The 24,878-nt window shown below is 42.8% G+C and overlaps 1 protein-coding gene across 3 annotated transcripts in view; it reads right to left on the reverse strand.

Moving 5' to 3' along the window:
• IL1RAPL2 (interleukin 1 receptor accessory protein like 2) overlaps positions 1 to 24,878 on the reverse strand; it is a 387,077-nt gene that overhangs the window by 185,568 nt on the left and 176,631 nt on the right. For all 3 annotated transcript variants that reach the window (XM_086470269.1, XM_086470270.1, XM_086470271.1), the window contains exon 2: positions 4,824 to 5,097. In XM_086470269.1, the coding sequence (XP_086326395.1) occupies positions 4,824 to 5,097 (274 nt within the window). The remainder of the gene's footprint in view (positions 1 to 4,823; positions 5,098 to 24,878) is intronic.

Genomic DNA, 24,878 nt, shown 5'->3' on the forward strand with positions numbered 1-24,878 from the left:
CATTCTGTAATAAGAAGATATCACCACCAACAAAATGTATTAAAATACATATTGTAAGAGCCATGAGAGATGGCTGCAGAGAAAGTGACCTTACCCCTAACACATTTTCACATCATGATTTAGCCCAACTTCCCTGTTTGGTTTCTGTCTGAAAAAAACTCTTCTTTCCTTTTGCTTGGAAGCCAGACCTCCAGTGCTCAGAAAAGCGGTGCAACTTTTCCTGGGATGATGGGTGCATACTGCAGTCCAGATTGTAGGAATTTGAAACAAGTTCCCCAGGTCTACCTAACACCCACTAAGAGCACAAAGGTTATGCCGCAAATGAGGTTTTACTGACAGCCCCTCCAGGCTGTCTAAATCTGATTTTGATTTGCTGGTCGTGAGCTCCATAGATATTCAGAAGCCCGAAGGCTTAAAATCTACTATCAGTCTATTTTATTACTGCTCAGAAAGTAATATCTCAATATTTCACCAATGGCTCAGCAAAAGCTTGATTCTTCCGTGCATGTCCATAGCAATGCTGCTGTCCATTAAGCACTGTGCAGACAGGGACAAAGTAAGGGAGAAAGGATACGCAGATTTCCTCACTTGATTTGTTGGCTGTTCTCTGGCATCAAATGCTGGTATTAAAGATCTGCAGGCTTACTGCCTCATAGGCATTCAAGGCCCTCACTCCCTTATTATGCTGCATCCTGTACAAAAATTGAGGCTCAGCTCCATCAAGCCAGTCTGGCGCCCACGAACCTCCACCTCCTGCTTCCCGTGCACCCCCTCAAGGCCCAGAGTTTCAACCCTCCTGACTCACATTATGGGAATTGACTTATTTCATTTCACCAACCGTTAATTAACAGCAAATATGCACTAATGTTTTACTCTTACTGATCTTGCTCATACAGCATTTATTCAGTACTTCAGTTTATTTCAGTTTGAAGCCCAGTTTGAAGAAAGGGCTCCAGAGGCAGGCCCTTGCTGAGGGCAAAGGTGCGGCTTAACTTCGCTGAGATTCCTTCCCTAGCTCATCTTCTCTTTTTTCACCAGGTTAAGAAGGTCTGAGTAGGCGCAGTTCTTGTTCCCTCTTTAAAAAAAACAGAGGCTTTTAATACACAAAACCAAATGTATTGTTTGGAGAGGAAAAGCAGCGCATGATCTGGCAAATGACTCTCTCACATACTCAGAACTTTAAGGCCACCCTATGCATTTAGATCTGCTTTAGTTTCCGTGTTTGGTTTTGGTGCTCTCCTCTCTGAATCCTTCAGTGAAGATGCTTCAATCCAGAGTGCTGATGCAAAAATCCCAGAACACCAAACCTCTGTAACAGAAATGCTGACAGCTTTATCAGAAAGTAGCATTGGCGGGCACTCGAAGATTAATGGTATATCCAGGGCCTGTACTGCAAAGCGACCTCCAGAACACAGCATTTCCATATTGGGCAGCAAATTCACGATACAAATGACCCAGCATTTATCTAGGAACTGAAACGAAACACACATCTATCCATTAGCCAGGACCCCTTTTGGATGTCACTGGATCTTGCTGTAGTAATATCCCTGATTTGGCACAGAGAAGGCACCTGAGAACAAAGCAGACCCATGGAATTCACATGGATTAGCTAACACAGCTCAACTCTGCACTCTTTTAAAAGCCCCTGCAGAATCAGGACCCCTTAATATGCTACAGCCATGCTTAATGCTGGTGAAAAACACCACACTTTGGTTTCCATCTGAGTGTCAGCTCAATGTCAAAATATATTGTGAGAAGGGAGAAAGTTTTAATGCAACAATGATGTCCTCCCATTATACACACACACCCACACCTGCCTATGGAACAATGTCTACTTGGTTAATAAAGGAGAGGCAATTTTTTACACTATGGTATCAGACCTCTTCAGTCTTTCATTAACGCCGCTCTAATATTCCTTACTTTTTTCAGTATTACAGGGTCATTTACAAAACAGACATTATGACGAAATGACAATTCTGTATAAGAAAGAATTGACCAACACATTTCATTTCTACTCATCTCCAAAGCACCATAGTATCACCCTGTCCTTCACCTGCTCATACCCACCCTTTTCAAGCAGCTTCTGAAAAATTCCTTCCAACTGCTTCAAAGATACTCATGCCTTGATCCTACAACCACCCATGAGCAACCAGAAAATGCAGCTTGTTGAAAAACAGGTGGGTTTTTTTTAGAATCGTGAAGAACCTTTTCAACAGACAGGAAATTCAGTGAAATGTGCAGTTGTCATTTTGCCCATACAGTTTTCTTATTTGCCATGTTGTTTTGACTGGGAAAAAAGTAACAAGTTGGGGGACACTGAATTAACATAGCTGTCACTATTGCCTGTGACATCCTTTATGTGCGACTTGCTGAAACACCTTAGTATTCAATTCCCCTCTACCAGAGAAGGTCTTCCCAGCTCAAGAGTATGTCCTTCCTTTCAAGCCATAAACTTCTGGGACAGGGAACTCTTGTCCCCTCTTAGCCTTAGCACCACATCCAAGCACCTCACTCCCTTGTGCCCTTTTGCATAGACAAGTACAAATTTCAGACAAACAGTTCTAAGGCAAGAGGTTTGAAGTGGTTGGATGCAGCACAGCCTGGCCACCGGGACACACGGATGTGGGTTTTCACCCTTTCAGCAGCACAGGGAATTGCATCAGGGCCTCCCACCTCCTGGTCAATTTAGATTTGAATTGCTTCAGATTTTCTCTTCGAGAATCAAAAGCATTTTCCTCCCTGATTTTTTTCATTCAGCTACCAAACCAAAAGACTCAATTACGCATGCAACCCTAAAAAGCCAGTGTTGCACACTGATGGACACAGTCACCCCTTCATTTCCACTGCACTGAGTTCTCTCTACCAGTCTCTATTCATTCAGTCTACAAAAGATGGCATTTGTAACAGGAATTGTTAATTTTTCTAGAAAATAAACTCTTATTCTAGAATTACTGTTTTCATTTGTGACCTCAGTTCTCACAAAGCAGGTGATCCTGGTTAATGACCAAAACACAAACATCTGCTTATCCCCCTCCAAAAAAAAGAGGATTAGTAAAGCTGAAAGTACACAGTTAATAGTGTGGATAGCCTACCACAAAACTGTGATCATATTTCAGAACAGTACATCTAGCCCAATTTTAATGAAATTAAAGTAAACTACTATTGCTATTTCTTCAGCTATTTTAAGCCCTCCATGATGTCACAAACAATACTAGCAAGGATATATTACCAAATTTTTGAAAGAAAAAATTAATCCAGTAAAGGAAGACATAGTCTTTTATGTGTAAGCACTATGTGTAATCTGCACTCCGACAAAAATCTGAAAAAGGCAAAAATAACTGCAATTATATAAGAAAGTTCTAGCCAAAGCAGGGAAACTGCATAACTGACAAGGAAGATCTTATTGCTGTGTAATGTCTTCCAAGAAGCATGCCATATAGTTTTTAATGAAAATGAGGAGAATGCATGAATTATTTAAAGACATGCTCATTTGTGATCAAAACTACTTTGTCACGTAAACGAGCAAAGAGTTTTCAAATTTCCCAGAAAAAAAGTATGTCCTAGAATCTGATCCAGGATCAACTCTTCATTGTTCACATAGGATTCACATTAAAATTTCCAGAGTATTAAATTAGTAATTTGATTATCACAACAGTGAATTCTTCTGAAAAAAAGTTTAGCTCCCTTGAAACATGTAAAACACTATCTTCCCATAACATTTCAAAATCACAGAGTTCACATCACATGAAACCTGTGACAGAGCAGCTAGTAAAAGAATAATTAACCTCAAAGGCAGCAACACAGACTTAATAATGAGTTTGGCAGACGCATCCGATATTTAAACTGGACGTTGGTCCCCTGTACAAACCACCATGCACCACAGCACAGTCTTTGATTTTAGTAGCGTTCTTCAGGATCAAGATGAATCGAGGCAGCTGAGACTAGGCAACAAGACTTAGCAGAGATGGAGAGAGAGCAAATTCTGGGCTCTGAACAGTGCTCTTATTTCGCTGCAAATATTTGATATTAAATTCATCGAACGTGTACCATTTCAGTATGGAACAGCAGACAAGGATGAAGCAAGCTTCATTCTCTGAAACTAAATAGTTTAAAACTGAATCATATAAAGTAGCTGTAAACTCCTTTTAATTCAAAACTGGATCATTTAAGGAATATTTATTCATTCATTCTTAAAGAGTCCTCCTTTTTTATCTTCTCATTTTAGGCACAGAGCTGACATCAACATCCACATGATGGAAATCACGAGCTCCAGCACATGCTTAATTTAAGGCTCATCCAACAGTTCCAAAATACTTCTGAGACATGCATTTCAGTGCCTTACCAAATGAGGTCTGCTTAAATTTATGACAAATCATAACCGTATATTAAAATAAACATTTCTTCAAAACCAGACAGAACTGTAACTCCCCATGGCCTAACCCCATCAGAATAATTCAAACCGTGTCTAACTCTTGAGTAACTCGGAGGCTTTGAAAAAGAGCATTACTTAACCAAAATACTTCATGGTTTAAGAATCATCCAGTTCTGAAAGTTTATGGCAAATGTAGAATTTGCAAATGTTGGACTTAAAAAAAGGTAATTAATTGAAAGCACATGTTTAATTATAGCTATTGGAAGAGGTAACTATAATTACTACAGAAACTCATTTTGAGACAAAGCATTATATGACATAATTATGATAATAAAAATAATGAATATATATTAGCTGCAAGAATATCTCAATCCTGAGAGCTAAATTTAAATATTTTTTTTAAACCAAGACAATCTCTACATTCTTAGTTAGACTTTAACACAATACCCACCTTAGAACACAGGTGTAGAAACCACTGTCTTGCAACTCAACCGAGTGAAACCATATTGAATCTTCATCCTTGCTCATCCTAACTTCAGAAAATATAATGGGTTCTTCTAAATCTCCTTTGTTTTTGTACCACATAAGCCTAAGACCTGTGCTTTGGGCCATGCTATAATTAGTTCTGATATAGCTGTAGAAAAGGGCACATTTCACTCGGACTGGTTCACCTGCCAAAGCCATGTATGTCTTGAGATCCACTGACCAGTCAATGCAACCATCAACTGAAAGCAAAACAATAATAAAGAAATATTAGATACAGATATATTTTTTTCAGGATAGTGAAAGGCAGCTTGTGAAATGCAATGCAATCAATTAAAAGCAAAGAACCTTTGTTGCATAGCAATGTGAAAAAACTGAAGCAACTACTGGCAATTAAAGGGTTTTATGCACCTTTTTCAGTTACATGTAAATGCAAGTGTGCAGGCAATAAATAGAGCACATTGGGCCTGCTCAATTCCACTTCTTTAGAATACCATTACTTTCATCCCCAAAACACTAATTCTTTAATAAATAAACCAACTGTCTTCACCTTAACTACTTCCTATCTACGTAACCAAGCTTAACACAGGATTTGTACCAATATGAAAAGGGATCTTTTGATGTTGTGTTCATCACAAACTTTCGAAACAGTTTTCGTGATGGTTCACTTTAAAAATGAACATGTCAGCCAGTGTAATAAAAGATCACTTCTCCTTACAATTTTTTTCTCCCATGACTTTAAATCATCTTAGTTACAATATAATCCTAGAACACATGTACATATCAACATGTAACTCCCCCCTCATATAGCAGAGACTTTTTAATTCAATCTTTTTTATTGCTGGAAAAATTGTAAGCCTGAAAGTCAAGCAAGAATATAACCAAAGAAAAAGACTGCAAAGGCAGATCATCAATAAGCAATGCAGTACCTAAAATTAATAGACTTGATGAAATATGTAGTTTTTAGAATTTATTGATCATACCCAGATATATGTAAGTGGAACATCTTTACCCTTGATGTAGTTACCTCAGATTCAACCAAGTAAGGTTCAAGTTGCCTCTTCTGCATTTACAGTATCAATTCTCAAACTCTAAGTGTTAGATATTCTCATACACTCTTCGTTTCACACACATCTTCAAGAGCATTCACTCATCAAGTGATTTTTTTTATTTCCTAAACAAATGTAGCGAGCCAAAATTTCTACATGTGGTGGAATATCAGATCAAGTCTCTTTTTTTAGTGGCTTTTACTGCCTTTAAGTTATGTTTGGCATTTTTTTCAGGTTTTTCTTAAATCCTTCAAAACTAACAGTGATAAACGGGTTTAATTCTCCCATTGCAGTAAATCAGCTTTAATTGTACTGCGACCACACGACCCACACAACTGAACCGTACTTTAAGCCTGTTGACACTGACCACTTCCACAGATTTCTAATGTATAAACTTCCACATAACATCTTGTTGTAAAACAAATGTTACCTGTAAAAGAAAACTAACATAGCCTCAAGAGGGAAGGGAAACCCATTACTCAAAACTATATTTTTAATGTATCTACTGTCACAAGGGTATTGGCAGGTGAAGGGAGATTATACAATACCTTCACCCCAAGTGGTGCAGACCAGGCTACCTGCTCCTGCCACCCACCCCACAGGCAGATGCAAACGCAGCAACTGCAATTAAAAAAAAAGCCCCAAAACCAAAACATTCACCTGAAGTTATGTACACACAGTTTCAGTTCACCTCAATTTTCATTTTACTCTCATTTCGCTGAAAACATCCTGCTGATTTAAATTAAACTTCATTGCTTCTGGCTTGTAACAGCTGACAACACAAAATGAAAGGCCGGTACCAACTTACCGACTTTCCTTGTCTTCACTGCTGCAGCATCACTTCCCCCTCTTTTCTCCCCCTCACAGCTTAATGCCACACAGAGCAGGACGAGTTTGATAATCGTTACTTGAAAACCATGTACTGAAGTATTTGTTTCCAGTGCACCCCCTCCAGGTTTATAACATCCTTCACCATGACCAAAGCCACACACTGTAACTCAAAGAGTCTCTTGCCAGGACCCCATGAAACACTGCATTCACCTCTCTCTGCAATGGCGTTACACAGACACAGGCAACCAGAGCAGAGCTGGAAAAAGAATGAATCCAACTCTCCCAGGCCTACAAACCCATCCAATCCATTTTTACTTCAAAGCCTGGTTCTGACATCATGAATTATTTTATACAGGTGGGTTTGAGGGCCTTTACATCGAGCACCTATCAAGGCACTCCATACAGAGCTTCCTCAAAAAATCTGTGCATTTTTAAAGCCCGGGTGTGAGTTTAGGCTGGTGTGAGCTTACAATTAAAGAGCAGTGCAGAGTTTACAGCCGCCTTGTCTCAGCAAGGGATGCGAAAGCCAATGTTGAGCCCTCCAGATGGCTTGTCCCTGTTCTCCAGGACATACAGGTATTCTCAAAGGCAATCCTTCTCCTGTGCTTTACCAAAGTCACAGCAATCTGAGTACAGGTGTAAGTTGAAATGAACAGGCATGTCCAGAACTGGAATTTAGATCCAAACTAATTCAGCTGATCTAATTAATTCTGTCAACCTTCTGTCAATCTAATCCTGTCATGTCATCTAATGCTTTCGAACCTGTGCTGGTTCAGCAAAGTTAAACCACAGTAAAGAATAATTGACATTTAGACACACATGGAAAGCTCACAGGTCAAGCAGAAAGGTGCCAGGTTTTCATTTCACAGAGCAGACTCACCATTAGGAAGAGTCACGGAGTTAGTTACTGACCCAATATGGAAATCCAGCTTTGGCAGCTGAAAATGCCTCTGCTTTCAATAACATTTCTCCCACGTCCACAGCAAACAACTTGTCAAAGCACAGCTCAAACAAACACTAAGCATCCTTCAGTGTCATGCAATCTGCCTCATCTTCCACTTTCACTCGAAAATTTCTTCTCCCTTCCAGTGTGCACTCCTCCACTATTTTATTTTCAAAATTACAACTGCTGGAGTATATAAAGCACAGTGGAGCAGATGAAAGACATTTGAATGTTCATTTACAGCCAAGACATCAGAGTAGCTAAAACCCATCTCCAGCTGCCCCCAGTGGAGAGCAAGACCGTGGGGCCCGTGCACCCCTGGCCATTGCTAGTGCCCCAGTGGAGACACCGGCCACGGTGACCTGACCCCAGCCCAGCACCTGCATCTCAAAAGAAGAAAAGAAAGAAAAGGAGATTTACACTAGAGACCTTTCTCCCATTAGCAGTATCCAAATGGAAGGATTTCAGCAGCCAGTGGCGAGGCTGACCCCAACACAGCGAGGGGGAAGGGGCAGGCAGGCTGCCTGCCCCCTGCCCCTGCCTGCACCGGCTGTCCCCTGCAGCAGCTCGCTCCCTGCAGCATGCCAGGAGGTGGTAATTACGGAGAGGAGAGCACACAGGGAACGGAGTAACCATTCATTATACGGTTGATGACATCTGCAGAGGGGAGAAGTCTCACAGAGCACCTTGACTAAATCTTAATTATTGAAGAAAGACTAATCAAATAGGAGACTACTTTTTCCCCTTGCTCTTTTTTTCTTGTTAAATACACAGTCAAGAATATTTCCTCTTACGAAGCTGTAAGGCTAAAATCTAGGTCAGGCTCCCCGCGCTCACGTGGAAGCTGGAATTTTTCCTCTTGCCGCGCTGTCAGTCACTGGAGCGTGAGCATTGTTAGATCCGTTTGGAGTATTCTCCAAGCTGTCATTACAAATGACTGGAGCTGCTTAGGTGGAGTTTAGCACTCCATTATCCAGAACAAAGTTTGCTGTCATTTTGGTTGGGCTGGCTCTCAACATGTAATATAATCAGGGTGGTAAGAACAGAAAAATAATGGCATTAGAGAGAGACACTTTTATGTAATTAAATGTATAGACATCTTTCCTCTGCTACCCAATATTCGGCTGATCCTTAATAAGTGCCTGACTGAAAGCCCATTCAAATTAAATCCTTTCTCTTGTGGGTGTATTTTAGATGCTTTCAACAGAGACAATTATTTGAAATATTTTCTAAAATTTGGAGCACTGAGACAATATGGAAAACGTCCCATTTTTAAGCCCAGCTTCCTAAGGAAAAGAGGTTTGCCCATCTATCTGTCACTGCCCCCACTCCGTTATAACTTCTGACCCAACTGACTAAATTCAATCCTATTTTGTAGAACATGAAAGCATTCAGGTACATGAGAGCCCTGCATGGATATAGAGGAGTCCTGATGTGTCCCCTGCGGGCAGGGCAACACAGCATCAGTTAATCAGAGTTGGGCCCCACTGGGCTCATCCCAGTTACCTATCCAGGCTAATGCAACCCGAGGAGATAGTGAATTGGAAACAAAAGTTACAAAATTATTAAGCAGATTATAGATTAACTTGGCTGACAATAAGTTATTGCACTTTTATGTTAGCAATCATCCAAAGTGTGTACTGCATTTCCTTCTCCAACATTTCCTGGTAATTTCCCATTATTCTTATTTTAAATAAATCTAGTTGTCTAGGGAGTCTAGATGCATTTTAACATGAACCATAATAATTTATGAGCAATTATAGAAGAACATGTACATAGTCTCTGAGTAATTTGTCTTTCTGCTTGCTGTCATATAAATAATTTTTTGCATTGCAAATCTGCCTGTAATAATTTTTGTAGGGATCTGTCACCTACAGCAATTTATATCATGGCATTGTTAAACACGTTTGCCTACCTTGTTACCTAAAAATCTTATTTTAAATTGAAATAATCTACAAATAAATAATTAAAAAATATATACGAGGTAATGTATTCAATTTATTGCTCCACAAAGCAAGCAGTGCTTGTGACTGTAAATACAGAGTCAGAAAAAAAAAAAAAAAATCAGAACATCCCTCTGATACAGGAGTTATATTTTTATTTCTATATTAGCCATAGAACAGCAGAGTCCAGGAGCTGATATCCATCATGCTTGGGGTTTGCGGACACGTAGCAACAATAGATGCACTCCATTAAGGAAGTCCAAAAAGGGATGCAAATTATTTAGACTCTTAAAGGGGAGAAATCAGTTACAGACCATGAATTTCAGTCAACCTGGCATTTTCAGATCTTCGCTCTGGAGAACAGGGAACACACCCTACATTGGAGCAACGACAGTAATGCCTTTACTGGCTTTGGCTGGATGTGATCTTCACAAAGGGTCAGGGTGTTAGATCAGGCTCACCATACCTAATCGGTTTCATACCTCTTGGCTTTCTAGCTGTGCTATGCTAATTCTGCTACGGTGCTTGCAGACCCCTGCCAGCATCTCATCACAGCCCAGCGCTGCCACATCAGATCTCTCTGTCAGCTGAGTCCAGCACGTGGTCCTGCCACACTACCTCCTCCCAGAGCCCTTCCCTGCTCCTCTCACCATGAGCTGAGTCAGGGAGCTGAGATGCCTAAAAACTGACAGCAACCACCACCCTGACCCATATTTGTGATTCTTTAAATACTCCAATATTCAGAGATACGTTTGCTGGTCACATTTCAAACAAGTCTACTGACCACTTTGCATGCTCTTCAAAGAATCACCTCCAAAGCAAGGTAAGATCTTTGCTTGCAGAGCTCCCTCAGCTTAGCTGACCTACCAAACTGCATGGGTGAAAGACCCTCTCATAACATTTAATAAAAATCCACTCTACTGAAAGACATCTGAGCTGGTATCTCCGACATGGCGAGCCAGTTACCCATTTTTACCGGGGAGAAGGACAAGCCTATGCTGGTGGTACTTCAGAAGGGAGTGGAGGGTGGCCTTCTCCAGCAGCAAGTGAGCCAATCTCAAATAGCAAGCAGGGAGGAAAGGAGAAGGAAGTTCAGGTAAAGTGTCTGTGATGTTTCGTTTCTGTGAGTTACAGCTTCACCCTTCTTTGAGTGCAGTGAACACTAGTTTTTGATTCTGACTATGCCCATATTTTAAACTGCATTTTAGGAAAAAATCAAATAGTCATCCCCTGAGGGATATAGTAAATCAAAAAAATGTATCTGTTAGAAATGAAGACCACTTAGAAAACCACCTTCAATCCTGAGAAAAAAAACAAACTTATCATGATTCAAGCTGGGTGAATTTTGCAATGTTTCTCCTACTACTCTGTTAGCAACTTTAACTAAATAATTCATTTCTATCACAGTAGTATCTAGATGCAGCAATCATCAACTGAGACTATTGTGCTGTAGAAACACAGCATCTAAGAGGAGGATAACTCACAGACTTTATAGTTTCTCTACTCAGGTGAATGTTTTCTAGCAAGATTTAGGCCATTCCAACTCTCTGGTGAAGGAGTTTGGGACTTTCCAGACATGTGAAAGTAAATATATTCCAAAATTCCTAAATCAAATAATGATGAGTGAAAAAAAAACTTCATTAGACTTCGCAACATGGAAATATTTCTCCAAATCTGGCTCATAAATAAGGAAAAATGCATTTGCTTATCCTTACACATGAGCTGATTTTTTTCCAGATTTTGATCAAAGTTTCAAATTTCTGTAAGACAGGCTAAAAGGATTTTAAGACTTATATATGCTTCACTTTTTTTTTGAGCATCTTTTCTTATGAGCCACAGCTAAACAACCCAACTCAAATGTCAAATATTCCAGCCGAACACTCATAATTTCCTTTGAGGTCAAACAAACTGTAAATATATATAGTGCCAGAGGTCCAAATAACAACGGATTGCTCTGTCCTGACTTACATATGCATACGGAGCCAGAAGCATTTTAGTCTTACATTGAAAATGCAAAAGAAAGAACATACTGGTAGATCACCAATCTGTAAAATTCTCTAGGGAGAGAAAAAGCCAGCTTGGACCCTGAACAAATTCCCAGCTTCCAGGAGCAATGGCATCTAATGAGTTCAAGACTTAGAAACTATACTTGAAAAACAAAAACGCTGAAGTAGTGTCAGTAGCAGTTACTGGACAGGGACATTTCATCCTGTAGCACTTGTCAGAGCCGGCTTTGCAGGTGGCACCTTATCACGGCGATTTTCAGGAATGCTTGCTGATGGAGAGAAGTGCAAATCATAGCTGGCAGGTTAGATTTTGCTGGAGACAGGGAGCTCTCAAACACATTCTGTGATGGAAAGGAAATCTCTGGTCTCATCATATTCTTTGCCACCTCTTCTAAGTCAGATGTTCCTGGAGACAGACGGACCTGAACTGAAGTGCCCTTCAAAGCTGTGCGCTTTGCTTCAAGCGGATTGCTCTGCTGAGCACAGAGAAAGAGAAGAAGAGGGCTCTAAAGCAGCTGTTTAAAATGCAGCATATTTACCCTAAAAATGAGTGTTTGGTGAGCTCGATCTCCTAATCACTTCAATATCTGGCAGGTTTTTAAAGAGTCTGTGTTGAAGGAAACAGTACAGGAATTGGAACTTATAAAGTGGTTTGGTTTTAAATACTCAGCGTAATGCCTTGATTCCGTGTGGCTGTCACCACATTAGAAAACAACACAAAAGGCACCTTGAAAATCAACAGCAGTAGAGCCAGGACGTGAACAATGAAGAAATCATATTTCATGGCTTTATGCTTTCATATACTTTGTGAAGTCCCAGACACGGGTTCAAGGAATGTGCCCCAGCCTGTCCCGCCTTCTCAGCCCCTCCTGTACCACCTGGCCCCTGCCCTTTCCACTGTGGTTCCCCTCGCGCACTGGGGCAGGCAGATTTGGAAGAGTTGTGGGAAAGCTGATTTACAAAGCTCCTGCCTCTGCCCAGCCTCCGTCTTTGCTCCCACAGAAGTAAAGCCAAGTGGGTGATCTGCAGTGAACAAGTTATGCAAACGATTACACTTCTTTTCTTGTTTGTGGATCTATAAATGAAACCACATTTCTTCAAAGTCAGCCATGAAATAAGGACATTAAATTAGCCCATCTCCCTTTTTAGTTTATCCCACTAGCAAGAGAACATTATTTCAAACAAAAAGTCTGTTGCTCTAGATTGGACTGGCCAGATCAGTTACGTGACATTACATCTGCTTCTTGGACTGAACAAGTTACAAAACTTCCCTGTTAAATACTGAAATTTAAGTTCCATAAACAAACAACTCGGGCATCCAACAACTCAGTGCAAACGCGGGTATGAACTCAATAAAGACTGTAAATTAGCTGTTCACCCAGCTCTGAAATGCATCTGAACCACAATTTTTTTTTTCACATAATGTCAACAAAATCTAGTAAATAAAAATACTTCCACTTTCTAAGCTCCAGAAAGGGGAAAAAATATTTTTTTTCTAACATCTTCTGCAATAAATATTGCTGGTCTTATTAGCTCTTTGGATTCCTGAGGAATTCAATGAACAATGGAAAAGCACAGAGATTTCCCAGCATCTCTGATACTTCTTTGGTGCACAGAACTACCTTTAGATAAACGAGGCAGAAAAAGAAAACAAGAAGAACCAGTATCTAAGAAAAGGGAGAATAATAACTGATTTAAGTAATGAGTAAAAAAGACTGAAAATATTCCATTGCATTTATAAATGAAAATTTTATCCTAAGAAGGTTTCAGATAAGGAGCAACACACCTGAAACACGCTTTATATCTGAAGGTATATGCAATTAAGTGGTGTTGACTATACATGAGCTCTTTAAGGACACTCTCTGAGACAGTTTTAATATTCTCCAGCCAACCACATTAACCCACGGAGACTTTCACACAGTTCTGTTTTCAAGTCTTTAGCACCATGCAAACTTTGGGAACAAAGCTGAATTCATTTCAATAATTGATGAGTCTCTTTTCATTAGTCCCTTTGAATAAAGTCACTGAAGGTAAAGTAAATGGAAACTAGATCTCAGATAGGTAGTTGCAGTCTCAAGCAATCGCACAATTAGGAAACTCTATATCCATTGCTCGTTATTCCCAGCAGGGAATTGTAGGAAAGAGATGTGAATAAGACGAATTTAAAATTAAAGAGAATGAAACTCTATTAACTTTCTGGTCCCTGGGGGGCAGAGGGACTGGTGTACATGCACAAGATTATTTTATTTTTCATCTGTTTTTCAAGTATGTGGACAGTTTGAGTTGGGATTATCTGCTTTGAGGGTACAGTCCTCTTGAGTTTGGATTAGGTTAGGAAGACAGACTCCCTGTTGAATACACCAGGCTAAATTAATTTCTTCTGCTGTCTACAGAGGGGAATCCTTGAGTGACACAGGTCTGCTGTAAGGGCTCTTACTACATCTCATTTGTGGCAGAAGAAGACCGTTCGACAAAAGAAGAGAGCAAGGAGACTATCAGAAGAGCCAAGAGATAGTACCACAACCAACCACACGAGGAAAGCAGGACTCAGGTATTCCTGGACATGAGCTACATGGTATCTGTGCAAGGTTTAAGCACTTATTCACTGGGTCACCTCAGCAGAGACATTTCTGGTAGTTCAAATTCCCCTTTTACATGGGCTTTTACTCACGTCTGACCAATGTGCCTGCCTTGCCTGCCAGGCTTTTGAGCAGCAGCCCAGACTCCAGGCCTCCAAAAGCCTTTTCCAACCTACCTGACCCCAATGATCTGGTCCCACCTCTGACACAGCCCTTGCTGGTCACAATTTGCAGACACATAAAGGAAGCCTTTTGCACGAATGCTTGTATCTGGGTGCACGCTCTCTCTACCCTACTCATTAATCATTTATTTTCTAGCTTGCAAAGATGCAGACAGTCCATCAGAAGATTACCAAATGCTTTACAAAACTAGTTCCCCATCATAAACACACTAGGTAGAATTAATGTTCTGGGCCTTGGACATTTGCAAACTACTTGATGAACACAGTGCAATGTTAAAAAAAAAAAAAAAAGGAAAGATGCACAACTTTAAATTAGGACATGCTCTAGAATTGAAAGGAAGAAGTCAAGTTCATCCGAATTTTCCTGCAAGAAATAACCAACTTTGGTCGTTTGCTTTGTCTCTACACATTTTCCTTTTGGATAGCTAGACATACCATTTTACAATTGTGATGCCATTCCTCCTGCTATCTGGCACAGATAATTCCAGCTGCAGTGAGCCAATTACCATTTCCACTTGTGTGACAGGTGGACCTCTGTTTGAAAAGGTTGTGACCCGCGCTCTAACCTAGGTTGTAATTCCTCCTCTCATTTTAATTCATTAGCTGCACGTATGCAGCAGAATTTAAATAGGAAACTCTCCTGACTGCAGAACACACTGAATTTCATTTCAGAAAAACGAACACTCGCAAATCAAAACAATATTTGCTTTTATAGGACAACCATTAATAGAAGTGTTAGAGAGTTATTTGATTAAAATGTGTCTGTAACTGACGAATTACAAAGTGCTTTCAAAATGAGATATTTTTAGACAGTAAACGTTGTTCTTAAGACTTTAGTTTCTATTTAAAACAAACAAAGAGAGTTACCCTTATTGCAAGCTATTATAATTACATTTAAAAAACAAAAATGAAGGCTGATTGAAAAATGAACCATTCAAGAGCAACCTGTGTTACAGCCGTGTCTCTGTAGGTAAAGCAGCAGGCGGTAACGCACTGCTGTGCTCCGTAACACAGCGTTGCACATTTGTTTAGGTACACCTTCACCATGTACATCGCAACACCCTGCAGCACTGCATGCACCGGCAGCTCCACACCCCCCAGTAATGTATCTCCAGGGAAAACAAGGGCCGCGTTTATGGGACCACATGCACTTTAATTTCTCAGACACAGCCCCCCCATCCCTCATCTGCCAGCCCTCCCCCAAATCCCAACCCACTTCCAGACCAGTTGGGAGCAGCAGCCCTGAGCAGGCCCTGTCACCAGAACCCCGACTCCTCTCCGTCCCCTCTCAGGTTCCCGTTCCCAGGGCCTCACTCTTCCCCAGCCCCAGCCCTAGTCCTGGGACAGCCCCTCAGTGGGGGAGAGGGGCCATTTATCATCACCGGGGCTGCAGCTCCCCAGACGGGCACAGTCCCAGGGACTTCATCAGCTTTCCAGTCATTTTCCTAAGTCTTGACTGAGGAGACTCAGCCCAGGGCCAATGGCCAACTGAAACCCCACAGAAACCAGCACTGCTTCAAGCTGACACAGAGCAGCAACTATTTATCTTTAAATAAGAAACATCATAAAGCAGACAGACCCCAAACCAGCCCAGTTTACAGCCTTCTCCTCACGCTTCCCTGTAACTTCACGAGCCAGAAACAAAACCAGTGGCAGGAACGTTTCATTTATTAGTAAGCAAAAGCAACTAACTGTAAATGCTTCATTACTAATACATCATTTGCTCAGAATGGCACAAAACAAACAGGTCTGTTTTATTCATGGGCCTCCTGTCTTCCTCAATGGCCCCAATTCACTCTGCAAAATGCAGCTGCTGCGTGTTTCGCCAAGCAGAACCCAAGAGTGGGACGGGAAGATGGAGAGATGTTGGAGCTGAGGCTGGCAAAGATGGGAGTTGGGATCCAGGGTACAGTATGGGAGCCAGGGAGCCCTTGGCACCTGAGGTCTTCCTTCAGATGTCACCATACCCTGCAGTTGGGACACCATCCTGCAGCCCCACCATCCATCAGCACATCATTATTAAATCATCACAGCTCAACATTAAAAGATGACTGAAAAACCATCATAAAAACCTCCACATGAGCTACTGATAAACCAGAAAAATTCCATATGGAGCAACTTTTTAAATTAATGTCTCTCCACTCATACTGACTGGTTGCACAACACTCAGTAAGCAATGTGGAGACTGCTCATTTTCGGTCATGCTTCTTGCTCACTCACAGTTTCTTGACCTAACCCCCAGCTACCATTTACTTTCCCAGCCTTGGGAACTGACTGCCATAACAGCTTCAGGACAAGTGCTTAAGTAGTATTTTAAAAAGCATTGAGGCAGCTATACCTAGATTGGCTTCTGTAGGGATCACCCCAAAGAAACCAGTACGTTTTCCACTTAGGAAACCATGTTTTAAAATATGGAACATTAGTACTTAAATTCTTAAACAGAAAAAACTCACAGTGATTAGGAAGGATAGAACAGAAATACAAAGCTGGATACCATCTTCTTCACAAAGAGGGTGCTCATTTCCAAGCCTGGCTGCAGTTACCTCCATGAGTTTGTGGGGCTCCAACTGCTCAGTGCCCTCCCTGGGGACTCCTGTCCCTGCTTGGGGCAGGAGAGCTGTCCCCACTCCTCTTGGTAGGCTCGGTGTGCGCTCCTGGCTCCCAGCTCAGGGCTGGGGCTCTCCTCCCCCTCCGGTCCCCCTTCTTTCCCTCACTGCCCCTGCTAAATACAAGCTGAATTCAGCAAACAGTGTTCAGTGGGGAAGCTGAGGGATGCAGAGGAGGATTGATTTCAACAAACAGTGTTGTGAGTGGATGCATTCACAATTAAAAATGTTCTATTTAATTCGACCCAGTCAATTTTATTATTATTTTGACTTCATTATTTTTCCAGTTCACAATGACAGATTTTTCAGTTCAGATGACAGAACTGTCATCTGTCCAGCTCTACATCTGAAGGAAGAGAAAAAAGAGTGTTCCCAGCCGGAGGGGAAAAAGCACACAGGAGGCATGTGACCTCAGGGTAGGGATTCTGGGCTACAGACAGGGAAGTGAAATGAGAGGTCTCTGACAGCATAACATGTTTTCCCTAGGCACCAAAAAAGCCCACTTGGAACTGGCTATCATCAAGGTTAAAGCAGAATATAATGGCAACAAATCAGTCCTGTTTCCATAAGATACAAGGTCCAGCCTTAGAGGTGTGATGGCGTTCAGCTCCCACGGAGCTCAGTGTGCCCTACACAACCTCTGCACCCTACAGCACTGGGTGCCGATACTCCTGGGAGCACATCCCTACAGCAAACCCTCTTTGTGAAAGAGGAAGGAGAATAAAACAGAGAAAGACTGTCTTAGAACCAGGGGTATGAATCAGAAATGAAGAGACACAGGCGTCATAGAAACCATGTTAAGGGAATTGCTGATAAAGAGAAGTTCTTCAAAGATGAAGACACTTACTGTTGCATTTCTGTTAAAAATACCAGTATCACAAATGCAATCATATTTTTTCATGTGTCACTTGTGAAATAAATGATATTCCACTGTGAGGTTGACAGTGTAAGAAATGCAATTAGGATGATTTGCATATTAACTACATTATTATGTCTTCATTGTAAATATTTCCATCATGATGACTTTGAATAGAATCTTTGCAAACAGAAATATAAATATCCTCCTGCCAGATTTCACATAATCTGAAATCATGCTGTGTCAAGTTGTCAGTTTTAAGAATTTTCCTAAGCCATTACAAATCTCATTTTAATCTCTCTAAAGACTCATCTGATTTTACATAATTGAAAATAACCACTGCTTGTAATGTGTTAATTTCAATGTGCAGTGAATAACATGGTGCCAGAGCCCTTCCAGCCAACCACTACTTTGAAAAGCTGTGCAAAGTTTTCAATTTCCAGGCTGCCCAGGGCTGCATAAACCTTTACAGTTCAATGTTTTGCTACTGTGTAACACTAAATATTCCAAAGTATGTCATCAAAATGATGAGAATTGGATTTTTTTTCCTCTTCCCTGGGACCGATCAGTGTGTCTTCAAGTAAGAAAGATAAGCAAATACAACTTCCTTAATGAGCTCCAAACTTGAGATAATAAAAAGCATCACTAATAGCCCAGTTGCTGCTGGACTACCGCTCTGTGTAGTAGCCTCCTGTTAGAAGAGATGAATCTACTCAGCAGGCACGAAGGACCCTGCACTCCTTTGCTTCTATTTGCATATATTCAAAAATAGTCTTGGCACTCTAGAGAGCTCAGATAACACACTTGAAGGATGGGAGGAATGACAGCAGTGTCCCACCAGATCGAAACCAACAGACATGCGAACACAAGCATGGACAGAGGGGACTGGGGTTACAACCCTGAGTCTCAAGAATATTCACAAACTTTCACTGCACATACATGTACTAAATCAAAAGAATATGGTGCAGGAAAGAGTGACTTTCAACCTGGTTTTGCGAACTTTACATTAATTAGGAAAGGATTTCTCAGACGCCCATGCATCTCCAAACTTTGTGCTGGGAAGACCATTTACTTCTAAATGACAAGTGTAGGCTGCATGCAAAATATTCTGAATTTTTGGTTCTCTAAATTACTGTTAACCCAACAGTATTCCTGCCTACCCTGGGTTTTTAAATGGAATTACATGTAGCCTGCAGCTTCAAATCTAAATGAAAAATGTAGCTCCACTTGAACCTTAGGAAAGAAAAGGCAAAAGTTAATGAGATTTAAATTAGTAACAGCCAAAGCTTTCCCTTAAAGAAAACATTATTGATTTTAAAAAGCTACCTAATGAAAAAGAATGGCACTCATTTAAGACTTTGCATGAGCTACATTAGAGATTCATTTATAATAATAAATAAGGATGTGCTTTACAGTGCAATGAATCAGCAAAATTTATGTACATATTTTTATGAGTTAACTACACATTTCTTATGCCTTTAATCACAGTTTTGGGTGAATTGTTTACAGTAGTAAAGAAATTACAGTTTCTAAGGCCCAGACCATCAAAGATAATTGAGTATCCATTCTCTATAAGAGTTAAACACCTACACAACTCTGGGGTTTACAATCTATCCTTCATTTGTAGGATGGTAATGGATATTGTTTCACTTTATTCTTTATTAAGCAACATGTCTATTTTAAGTTCAGGTAACTAATTACTGGAAAATTTCTCCTCCTATGAATCCTCTGCAGTTTTCATATGGTAAGTACAAACAATGAGTATTGCCAGGAGAACGTACGTGTATGCACTCTTTGTAAATTCCTTAAATAGGTAGGAAATTTGTCAAGCTGATGGTTTTCATATATTTTCATTCAAACACAATTTTATACAACCGCAAGATACTTCATCATATCAGTACAGGTCAGGAATATAATATTGTGATCCTCTGACATTTAAATATGGAACACTGGTGACCACACACAGATAATTATCCAGTTGCATTCCATTAGCCCATCAAATCCAGTTACTTCTCTGAGATCTGCTAAGAAAACAGATGAGGTCCAAAGTCTTCCAAACAAGTTTCAAATGACTTTTAAAACGCAACTACTTATACAAAAAAAATAAGCATGCCCGCACCCAGTCTAAACAGAATTTCACTTTACAATTAATTAAAGCTCCAGACAAAACCCATCAGAACAACAGGTACATTCAGTTCATTTGCTGAAATACCTGAAAGTGCTAAAACTTCAGGCTCCATAAGTGGTCAAACTCCCTCTGTCTCAGTTGCTGAAACCAAGCTTGCCTGGGGGAACCCAAGCCCCCAGCCTGGTTCTCCAGCTCCCACCTGGTAGGTGTGTCCTGGGTTACAGTGTAAAATGTGCCAAAAGAAAAAAAATATATTCTATTACCATCTTCAGGAGCTGTTGAGACCAGGTGGGGCGGTGCTCCCTGCCTCCCCCCCCCTCTGGACTATCTCCTGTTACTGGGCACAACAACGCCTTATCGCCTGACCCATCGGTAACTCGCTCCTGGGCTATCTCCTGTTAATGGCCCATCAAGGAACTGCCTCACGACTCCCCATCCCATTGTGAGATGCCCCGCCCGGGGAGGGGGGGGGGAAGGAGCCAAGCAGTCCATGCCAAATAAAAACGGAGATTTTGAACACCCTAGCCGCCTTTCTTCCACTGGATTCCCAGAGGAGCTTTCCCCCCCCACCTGAGTTCCAGAGGATAAGAGCTACCTGCCGACCACTGGACCTTCGGAGGAAGACCAGACTCTTTTACCTGATTGCTGCTTCCACAGAACTACACCCATCACTTCAGGAGGACTGCAGCCAGCATCTTATTGGACTGCTACTGCCACCCTAACAGGGTGTCAGGTTGTATTCCTGACTCTGTCAGTGTAAACCAGTGGGTTGTTTGTTTTTTCCCTGCCTTGTGTTATATATATATATATATATTAGTAAAGAACTGTTATTCCTATTCCCCATATCTTTGCCTGAAGGCCCGTTAATTTCAAAATTATAATAGTTTGGAGGGAAGGGGGTTGCACTCTCCATTTCAAGGGAGGCTCCTGCCTTCCTCCACAGACACCTGTCTTTTTCAAACCAAGACAGATTTTGGCGCCCAACGTGGGGCCCGAGGGCATCGAGAGATAAAAGGAATAACGGTTCTTGTGCGTTGGATATAGATTCCTTGTTAAGTGGCATCATGTGGGCTAGCTTATCCCAGTTCGTGTGGCATGTGGTGGTGGCTGTATTTCTCCCATTTGCAGGCCCTTATCTAAACATGGGTCCTATAACTAAGGCTACCGTGACTGTTATCCAGTTTGTTTTATGGATTAATAAGGTGAGGAATTCATGGCTTATTAACTTCCTCTGGAAGGCGGGCACATGGATTCGGAGCTATCAAACACTAAATGTATGCTTTTGGGGTTACTTTAATAATGGTACCTACTGTGAGGAAATGACACCGGGAGAAACTTTCTCCCAACCCCTAACCCAGCTCTTTGGGTCTACTCCACCAGTTTTCGAAGGATTCAGAGCTTTCCTAAGTGCTAATGATATCATACAGTGGCTGGTGTTGCTGATAATCCTGTTTTATTCAGTATTCAGAGATCAGGGGAGATTGGCTTGGATAACTACCCTGACTAGGAATGCTGCTCCAGAATCTGACCCTGCCTCACAGCTCACATCAGAAATGAACCACTCGGATTGGGTGAAGGAGATACGTGAGATGGGCCAGATGCTGAAGGAGTGCATTCTCTCAGCTGCTGGGAATCCCTCCTCCTGCCTTGAAGAGGGAGAGTCTAATGGTGCAGCAGTAGAACCCACAGACGTTACAACCGTCCAGGTTCCAGCTGAAACGCAAGGGCAGTCAGAGCCAGCAGCAGTCGCCCCGGTGGAAACGAGGAAATCTAAGATGAAATCAGACCACTCAGTTAAGAAAGGAGGGCCCTCAGAACCTGCAGGCGAGCCAGTGGTTGAGATAATCACAGAGTCCCTGACGTACGACAGTCTCCGTAATCTGCACAAAGACATCGTACGGCGGGGGCGTGAGGCTTTTACAACCTGGTTACTTCGGGTCTGGGATCTTATGGGTACGGGTGTGCAACTGGATGGCAGTGAGGCAAGGAATTTGGGACCCTTGACTCAGGACTCAGGTGTCAATCTGGTATTTGTAAGGGAGCCAGGGACCCTTTCCCTCTGGGAGCGGCTTTTAATGAGTGTGAGAGAGAGGTTTGTCCACAGAGAGAGAATGCAGGAGCACCATCATAGAATGCGCTGGAAGACCCTTGAGGAAGGGATCCAGCAGCTGAGAGAAGTGGCAGTATTGGAGGTACTCTTTGGGAGGGATGGACAGCATGGTAATGACCCTGACAAAGTCAGGTGCACAGGGCAAATGTTGTGGAATCTGGCAAATCTAGGGCCAACCGAATACTCCACCTTCATTGCAATGATTAATGCAGATAACGACCGAGAGACAGTGGGTTCTGTCACGAGCAAGCTTAGAAATTTTGAAAGCATGATCAATGGCCCAATGCAGGCTAACGTTTCTGCTGTGATTAAGAGCCTACAAGAGGAGATGAGGGAAATAAAGCAGGAGGTGAGGAGGAGCAGTTCCCATTTGGCACCGGTACAAGTCACAGGCCCCAAAGTCGGAGCCCAACGTCCCCCAGCTAGAGGGAGAGGGTACACCCCACGAGCTGAGCTATGGTACTTCCTGCGCGACCATGGGGAAGACATGGGAAGGTGGGATGGGAAACCCACTTCTGTCCTGGCAGCACGGGTGCGTCAACTCAAGGAGGGAAACACTAACCGGGGGAGTAACACTAAAGTGAAGGTAGCCTCAACCTCCCAGGACCGAGCTGCCAGATATTACAGAAGGGAGGATGATCTGACAGATCCCCTTGAAGGAACCTCTAGTATGTATGTCCAGGAAGGGAATGGTAACCAGTGCTAGAGGGGCCCTGCCTCTAGCCAGGGAGAGGCACGGGAAAACCGGATATTTTGGACAGTGTGGATCCGATGGCCTGGCACGTCAGAGCCACAAAAATACAAAGCGTTAGTTGATACTGGTGCGCAGTGTACCCTAATGCCATCGGGACATGTGGGGGCAGAACCTGTTTCCATTGCCGGGGTAACGGGGGGATCGCAGCAATTGACTCTGTTGGAAGCCGAGGTGAGCCTTACTGGGAAGGAGTGGCAGAAACATCCGATTGTGACTGGCCCAGAGGCCCCGTGTATTCTGGGCATAGACTTCCTCCGGAACGGCTATTACAAGGACCCAAAAGGTCTCAGGTGGGCATTTGGGATAGCTGCTGTGGAGGCAGAGAGCATTAGGCAATTGAACACCTTGCCCGGACTATCAGAAAACCCATCTGCAGTAGGACTCTTGAAGGTGGAAGAGCAACAAGTGCCAATTGCCACCTCGACAGTGCACCGCCGGCAGTATCGGACGAATCGAGATGCCGTGATCCCCATCCACAAAATGATCCGCGAGCTGGAGAGTCAAGGGGTGGTCAGCAAGACCCACTCACCCTTCAACAGCCCCATTTGGCCTGTGCGCAAGTCTGACGGAGAATGGAGATTGACTGTGGACTATCGTGGCTTGAATGAAGTGACTCCACCGTTGAGCGCTGCCGTGCCGGACATGCTGGAACTCCAGTACGAGCTGGAGTCCAAGGCAGCAAAGTGGTATGCCACTATTGACATTGCCAATGCTTTTTTCTCCATTCCTCTGGCAGCAGAATGTAGGCCTCAGTTTGCCTTCACCTGGAGGGGCGTACAGTACACCTGGAACCGACTGCCCCAGGGGTGGAAGCACAGTCCCACCATCTGCCATGGACTGATCCAGGCTGCACTGGAAAAGGGTGAAGCTCCGGAACATCTGCAGTACATCGATGACATCATTGTGTGGGGGAACACAGCAAAGGAAGTATTTGGGAAAGGAGAGAAGATCATCCAGATTCTCCTGGAAGCTGGTTTTGCCATCAAGAAGAGCAAAGTCAAGGGACCTGCCCGAGAGATCCAGTTCCTGGGGGTAAAGTGGCAAGACGGACGGCGTCAGATCCCCACCGAGGTCATCAATAAGATCACTGCGATGTCTCCACCAACCAGCAAGAAGGAAACACAGGCTTTCCTAGGCGCCATAGGTTTTTGGAGAATGCACATTCCTGAGTACAGCCAGATCGTGAGCCCTCTGTACCTGGTTACCCGCAAGAAGAACGATTTCCACTGGGGCCCTGAACAGCAACAAGCTTTTGCCCAAATCAAGCGGGAGATCGCTCATGCGCTAGCCCTTGGCCCAGTCAGGACGGGACCAGAGGTGAGGAACGTGCTCTACTCTGCGGCCGGGAACAATGGTTTGTCCTGGAGCCTTTGGCAGAAGGTGCCTGGAGAGACTCGTGGCCGACCACTGGGATTCTGGAGTCGAAGTTATAGAGGGTCTGAGGTCAACTACACTCCCACAGAGAAGGAAATCCTAGCAGCCTATGAAGGAGTCCAAGCCGCCTCGGAAGTGATTGGCACCGAAGCACAACTCCTCCTGGCACCCCGACTACCGGTGCTGGGGTGGATGTTTAAAGGAAAGGTTCCTTCCACCCACCACGCCACTGACGCCACATGGAGCAAATGGATTGCCCTCATCACACAACGCGCCCGTATTGGAAACCCAAATCGCCCTGGGATTTTGGAGATAATTACGAACTGGCCGGAAGGTGAAGACTTTGGCCTCACTGACGAAGAGGAGCAGGAACAAGTGACGCGGGCTGAAGAAGCTCCACCGTACAACCAACTACCAGCAGAGGAAACACGATATGCTCTTTTCACTGACGGTTCCTGTCGCATCGTAGGGATGAACCGGAAGTGGAAAGCAGCCGTATGGAGCCCCACACGACAGGTCGCACAAGCTACTGAAGGAGAAGGTGGATCAAGTCAACTTGCTGAACTCAAAGCCGTTCAACTGGCCCTGGACATTGCTGAAAGAGAGAAGTGGCCAAAGCTCTACCTTTATACTGATTCATGGATGGTAGCCAATGCTCTGTG

The sequence above is a fragment of the Leptosomus discolor genome, chromosome 9, assembly GCF_034619465.1.
Source record: "Leptosomus discolor isolate bLepDis1 chromosome 9, bLepDis1.hap2, whole genome shotgun sequence".
NCBI classification, from domain to species: Eukaryota; Metazoa; Chordata; class Aves; order Leptosomiformes; family Leptosomidae; genus Leptosomus; species Leptosomus discolor.